The sequence below is a fragment of the Tiliqua scincoides genome, chromosome 9, assembly GCF_035046505.1.
Source record: "Tiliqua scincoides isolate rTilSci1 chromosome 9, rTilSci1.hap2, whole genome shotgun sequence".
Classification (NCBI taxonomy): domain Eukaryota; kingdom Metazoa; phylum Chordata; class Lepidosauria; order Squamata; family Scincidae; genus Tiliqua; species Tiliqua scincoides.
Window position 1 is genome coordinate 47,018,801 of NC_089829.1, and position 7,043 is coordinate 47,025,843.

Genomic DNA, 7,043 nt, shown 5'->3' on the forward strand with positions numbered 1-7,043 from the left:
TGGGCGACCACACGTGCCATTCTTGCTCCCAACCTCTGCATGTTTCAACACAACATGCATGCGGGGAATTGAGGCTATGGGGGGGCGACACGACTGTTAGCATTCTTCATGTGAAGCTTTTATTTCATGTGCGTGCGTTGCAAGAGGAGGCCGTGTGCAGCCCCACAGTCCCCACATAGCCAGCATCACCTTCTAGAAGGATTTCTGAGCTGAGCCTGTGTAGTGTGGAGGCTCTAACACTGTTTGCTGGGAAAGACCTTGTTCGGGGAGGGTGGGCAGGTGAGGCAGAGCCTCCCCAGTGGAGTCCTTCGGAAAGCGCCGCCGCCATGGGAGGCACCCAAGCACCCACCGCGTGGGCGGGGGGTGCACGGGTGCCTCTCACGGCAGCGGCGCTTTCCGAAGGACTCCGGCGCACGTCCCTGCTGCTGCGCCTGCAGGGAGAGGGCAGCACCTCCAGGAGGCAGAGCGCAGTTCCTGCCCGAGAAGGCTGCTGCCAGTGTGCGGGAACTCAGTGCGGACGGCCAGGGCTGAAGCCTCCCTCGGCGCACGGGAGCGGGCGAGCTGCGCAGACGCGCGAGGAGCGGGGGCCACCTGGCCGAGCGGCTGGCCGCGCTCACCTGGCGGGGCGGGGCGCAGCTGCTGTGGCGGCCGCCTCCCTCCGGCCCGCCCAGTGCGGCGCAGCAGCGGGCGCGGCGCCATGGCCTCCGGCTCCTTCGACGTGCGTCCCGCGCCGCGCGCCCCGGCCCCGGCCCCGGCGCAGCAGCGGCCGGACAACACGGCGTTCACGCAGCAGCGCCTGCCGGCCTGGCAGCCGCTGCTGTCGGCGGGCACGGTGCTGCCGCTGTTCTTCGGCCTGGGCGCGGCCTTCGTGGCGCTGGGGCTGGGCCTGCACTTCTCCTCGGAGGGCATCCGCGAGCTGGAGCTGGACTACACGGGCGCGCCGGGCACCCCCTGCGCGGCCTGCGCCAACAGCAGCGCCCGCGCGCCGCCCCGGCCCTGCGGCTGCGCGCTGCGCTTCGAGCTGCGGCGCGCCCTGCCGGCGCCCGCGTGCCTCTACTACCAGCTCTCGGGCTACTACCAGAACAACCGGCGCTACAGCGTCTCCCGCGACGACCGCCAGCTCAGCGGCGACGCCTGGGCGCTGCGCCACCCGGCCGACGAGTGCCGGCCCTTCCAGCGCCTGGCCAACGACACGCCCATCGCGCCCTGCGGCGCCATCGCCGACAGCCTCTTCAACGACTCCTTCGCCCTGCACCGCCTGCTCCCCGGCGGCGCGCACGTCCCGGTGCCGCTGGACACGCGCGGCATCTCCTGGTGGACCGACACCAACCTCAAGTTCCGCAACCCGGAGCCCATTAACGGGAGCCTGGCGCGCGCCTTTGCCGGCACCGCCAAGCCCCCCGGCTGGCCCCTGCCCGCCTACGCCCTGGACCCCGGCGACCCCAACAACACCGGCTTCGTCAACGAGCGCTTCGTCGTCTGGATGCGCACTGCCGCCCTGCCCACCTTCCGCAAGCTCTATGCGCGCATCACTCCGCGGGGGAACTCCTCGGTGGGGCTGCCGCGGGGCAACTACTCACTCAGCATCGCCTACAACTACCCCGTGCTCTCCTTCCGCGGCACCAAGAAGGTCATCTTCAGCACCCTCTCCTGGATGGGTGGCAAGAACCCCTTCCTGGGCATCGCGTACCTGTTCCTGGGCTCCTCCTGCATTCTCACTGGCTGCCTCATGCTGGGGGTGCATTTCAGGTACAAGGAGAGGAACGAGGCCAGCGAGTAGGTAGCACAGGAACAGCAGCGCCTTGTGAGGGAAATTCACCCTTCTGTTAAAAAAAGCAAAGAAAAACTTTCCCCACCTGTGGTTTTTGAATGCCAAAGGGCCCAGTCCTAGCCAACGTTCCAGTGCTAGTGCAACCACAATGTAGCACTGAGGAAAGGGAACAAATGTTCCCTTACCTGGAGAAGGCCTCCGTGACTATTCCCCAACTGCAGGATGTAGCAAATGCCTCATTGGCATAGTTGCACCAGCGCTGGAAAATTGGATAGGACATGGCCCAAAGTCATGTTGAAACCCTCCCCCAAAACTTTGTAGAATCTTAAAGATTAACAGCTCTATTTCAACAGAAGTGATTATGAACTACATCCTGCATTTGATTATGTGGGCTCCAGTCCACAAAAACTTATGCTGAAATAGATTCATTATTACTGTTTAAGGCAGTGGTACTCAGACAGGTGGGTCGCTACTCACCAGCTTGTGTAACACTGCCTCTGGCCCCTTAAGGGGTAGGGGAAGAGGAGAGTCAGCAACACAATCCCCAGGATCATGTCACTAATAGGGGTGGAAGGGAAGTGCTTTTACTTACAGAGGGCTGCTGCAATGTCCAGGAATTGCAGGAAGCCCTGCACAGCCCTCCACAAGGCTCCCTGAGTCTTAGAATGTTGAAAATAAGCTATTGCAAACCACTTTCAGTTTGTGATCACAATCAGGAAGTGGTTTGCTTTCGCTTATTTTCACCATTCTAAGATTTGGGGAGCCCTGCAGAGGGCTGTGCGGGGTTCCCTGCAACTCCTGGACATTGCAGCAGCCCTTTCTAATTAAACCCCCCCCTTCACCCCTGTTAGCAATACAATCCTGGGGAATCGCATCTCTGACTTCACCCCCTATCCCGCAAAGACTTACCTTGGGAGTTTTACTCCCAATAAGTTTGAGAACCCCTGCTTTAAGGTACACCAAGAGCTTTTGATGTTTTTGCTGCAACAAACTACCCTCCTGTACATTTAAAAATACGGAAATTCACTGGACATTGAAGGATTGTAAACATGGCAAACAAAGATTTCACACTGATAGTACTTACAGGCTGCATTGAATTGTTTTGATGGTTCATTGTGTTGAAAGTGTGCCAAATGCTTTGTAGGGTTTCAGTCTTTTGATGCCTTCAGTTCTAGGATCCTGGGTGTTTGAATTTGAATCTCCTACATCAGCCTTTTCTTTCTCCTATGCAAACACATAATTTGAGAGTTGTAGCAAACTTTCCATTGAGCTGAATAAGAGCCCAATCCTATGCATGTCTGCTTTGAAGAAAGTCCCATTATAGTCCGTGAGTCTTATTCCCAAGCAAGTGTTGCATAGGATTGTAGCCTAAGTAACAGACCAACAAAATTCATCCTCATGGAATATCTAGTGATATCCCATGTTACTTTAAGGTGAGACAGGCTTTCACAGTTAGCTAAGAACTTCCTCTGTGTTCTGCTTCTAGATGAATCAAAAAAATCCTCATTCCTTGAAGTTTGAATAAATCTGCATATGGAAAGATAACTGAGACATAGGTTTTAATGTAACAGTCCTAGACTAATTTGCTTGTTAAGATCTCTTAATTTCAGCAAAACGTTTCTCCAAGTAAATGTGGTTAGGCTGCAGACTGAAATGGGTGTACTAGCATTAGAAAATACTTACAATTCTTTGGATATGTTATGTTCATTCTCCATGTGCACATATACCTATTATGAACTAGGAGCAACTGATGAGCTTGCTGGCTCTCCCCCCACCCCCATTCTCTCACTGAGTGCAGAAGGGATATTTTCATATGAAAATAACTTTGGGATTTCCTGATTCGGCTGTTAGGGGAATAAAGGAAGTATCCCAATCCAGGGACATGTCACATGTGGAAGGGGGGGAGTATTATCCGAAAGGGTTCCCACACGGGAGACGGAATCTACTTGTTCATGGGTATGGAACCTTAGTTCAGTGGTAGAGGACATGCTTTGCCTGCAGAAGATCCTAGATCCACTCTCTGGCACCTCCAGATGAAAGTATCCCTGGAAATCTTGGAGACCTGATGGCAGTCAGAGTAGATATACTAAGCAAAATGGACCAGTGGTCTACTCACAAGGTGGTTTCCTGTGCCTAGGGAAAAACCCTAGATTGCAACTCTATATGTATTACTGATGATGCCATTGCACTTCAGTGACCTGGAGTGAAACACAACTAATGTGTGGCCTTTTTCAGTGTGGGAGATAGCATGGAATCAAATTCATTGAAGCAGGTTGCTAGAGATTGCTCCCCTCCCACTACAGTGACATGGTGGCAAATTCTGGCACTGTTATACCAGCTACTGCTGGTTCCATGTACTGACCATTTGGGTTCAGATATTGATAGGAGGCTTGAATGGGTTCTCCTGGAGATTGACAGCCCAAACCTATGCATGTCTACTCAGAAGTCAGTCCCATTAGTGTCAGTGGGGCTTACTCCTAGGGAAGTGTGGATAGGAATGGGTTGTGAGGCTGCAATCCTGTATACACTTTCCTGGGAGTAAGTCTCATTAAACACCATGGAACTAACTTCTGAGTAGACATGGATGGGATAGTACTGTGAGGCTGCAATCTTATCCACACTTCCCTTAGAGTAAGTTGCATTGACTATAATGGTCTTACTTCTGAGTAGACATGCATTGGATTAGGCTCTGAGAGAATATTGCCAGACATTCAGGTTGGTCCCAGTGGCGGGCTGGGGCAAACAGGGCAGATGCCTGGGTGCTGAGCCTTGCACGACTCTAGGACCACAAGGGAAGCCTTCTGAGGATCCTGATGCAATCAGAAACAGTACTTCCAGTTTTCCAAAAGTGCTGTTTAAGGTCATGGAGAAGCCTCATAACACTTCCCCAGTTGGTCCTGAGTCACCTGAGGCTCTGTTGCGCAGGGTAGGGGGGACGGACGAGGGGCAGCACCACCACAGACCATTGTCCCAGGAGCAACTAGGGGTAAGACCATTACTGGTTGGCCCTGAAATTAATTGCAATTATAAGCTTGTAAGTTAACAGGTATCGCGCTCTTACCATAGTCTTTTGAGACTGAAGGTTGCCAATATAAGTTAACAGGACTTGTCTGTTTGCAGGCAATTCAGGATAAGCACTGCAACAATCTCTGTTCCCCCCCCCCCTTTATTTATTTGGAGATGTTTATTTCTCATTTCTGCAGCTGCCATCTACATAGTGACATGTAAAAGCCTTGCCTTATTACAGTAGTTCTTTCAACAGGTGGTTTTGATTCTTTCTCATTGATGGTCCTGTATAGAATGTTTTTCTGAGAATGTTACCCATTAAATGCATAGTTTTGTCTCTGTGTTTTTAAAAAACTTAAATAGTTGGTGGGGATGAAAGCTGTCAGGATCGGAATTGAAGAGATTCCACAAATACTTGATTTTCTGGGATGGTTGATGGTTTGGTGAGATGTTTGTTCTGCTTCAGTAGAGTTTGAAACAGGTATGTAATCTTCAGATTTCTTTTTTAAGTTTCTGCAAGCCTCTGTGTTTACGGGTGAGTTCTGTGAATTGCAGCTCATTATGTGAAGTCAATGAAGAGCATCATGTGAAACCAAAATTCCTAAATCTTTCAAAAGCTGCTAGTATTGTAAGATTTTCTTCTGTGGAAGAGCATTTTAGTAATAAATATTTGTCTTCTCTTTTTATATCAATGCAGTTTTAATTGGCAGTAGGATTAAAGGGTGAGCAGAATGTTGAAAGATTTGTTTTCGTTTGTATTCTAAAATGCTTTGGCAAAGAGCAGTTCCTAAAAAGTGTACTGTGTTGAATGACTGTACTAAGGGCTACTACAGAGCATATCTCAGATGATACTACGTGCACACACACCACACACACCTGTTCCTCCTTTGGCCTGTATTTATGTTAACTTCAGACCAATACAAAGGGAAAAGCTGGGCCAGTCATAGTTACATTGGTTTGCGTTGTGTTTTAACTGTGCTTTTCAGTCTACTTTTCTATAAATTTATAATCAAAGTGGTTATCAAGACATCAAACGTATCCCATTTCAACCATCAAAATAAATTGGGATTTTGTTCAGTATTGGCATATACTTCCACTCTAGCATTTAAAAGCCATCAAAGGATTAAAAATCTGTAAAAGAGCCAAAATGTTGATGCAGTGGCAGGGCATTCCCAGGGCAGATGTTTTTTTTTTTCTTTTGGGGAAAAAAAAAACAGCCATGAAGTTCAATGGCTCACTTTGGCCAATGGCTTACAGACCTGTTGCGAAGAAAAAATGGAGTAATCTTCATGTATGCCACTCTGGGTTCCTTGGAATAAGTGGGTAATAAAAATGTGCTATAAAAATGTAATTAATAATAGGGTGCTTTTAGAGAAAAAGGGAGTTTAAAAATATGACTTGCAGCCTGATCATATGCGAAGAGTAATGTGCCCAAACCTATTGAATTCAAATGCACTTAACTTTGCTTCAGATTGCAACATGTGTGGACATGGGAGGAAGCAGGGAGTTGTGGATGTCATAGTTAGTGTTTTACGGTCCAGTCCTATCCAACTTTCCCGCTCCAGTGTAGCCACAATGCAGTCCTGTGGTAAGGGAACACATGTTCCCATACCTTGAGAAGGTCCCAGTGACTGCCCCTTCACACTAGGGTGCCGTGCATACCCCATTGACGCAACTGCTCCAGCACTGGAAAATTGGATAGTAGCCCTAAACACTAGCCAGTTGGGACCTGTAGTGTTTACATAATCACATTTCTTTTAACACTCTCCATTGTAGTCAATGTAATTGTTACAGGAAGGTGACGCTTGGGCAGTGAAACATATATTGCCATCCTGTGGATGATCACAACTCTTCATAAGAGTGCAGTCCTGTGCATTTCTGTGCAAATATAGGTTCCATTGAGCACAGTGGGCCTTACTCCCAGGTAAGTGTGTGTAGGAATGCAGTCTGAGGGAAAGCTGTGCTCAAAGAGTACTTGAAACACAAAACAGTTGACTCAGACACCCCTGTAGCCGTTTACACACTGCCTGCTAGTAACTCCCAGGTGCAATATAATTGCAGCATTAGTGACCTGAAGCCATCCAGGGAATTAAGGACAATATGTTGGGCTATCTGAAAGCACAAGAACTGAACAGGTTGCTTGGACATACGCAATAAATAGAGGCACAACAGCCATCATCTTGGTAGACCATGATGTAGGGCCAGAAGCCAGGTGGATTGACTGCCTGAATGGGGCAGATCTGCTGTCCCTACTATCGTATAATAC

The 7,043-nt window shown here is 49.7% G+C and overlaps 1 protein-coding gene across 1 annotated transcript; it reads left to right on the plus strand.

The window, feature by feature from the left end:
• The first annotated feature begins 697 nt into the window (after nucleotides 1-697).
• On the plus strand, nucleotides 698-2,367 carry TMEM30B (transmembrane protein 30B). The gene has a single exon (XM_066637587.1). The coding sequence runs from the start codon at nucleotides 698-700 to the stop codon at nucleotides 1,778-1,780; it is 1,083 nt and encodes a 360-aa protein (XP_066493684.1). The 3' UTR covers nucleotides 1,781-2,367.
• The last annotated feature ends 4,676 nt before the right edge of the window (nucleotides 2,368-7,043 follow it).

Bases quoted from the DNA above. Each gene is read 5' to 3' on its own strand.
- TMEM30B (XM_066637587.1), top strand. From the start codon at position 698: ATGGCCTCCGGCTCCTTCGACGTGCGTCCCGCGCCGCGCGCCCCGGCC.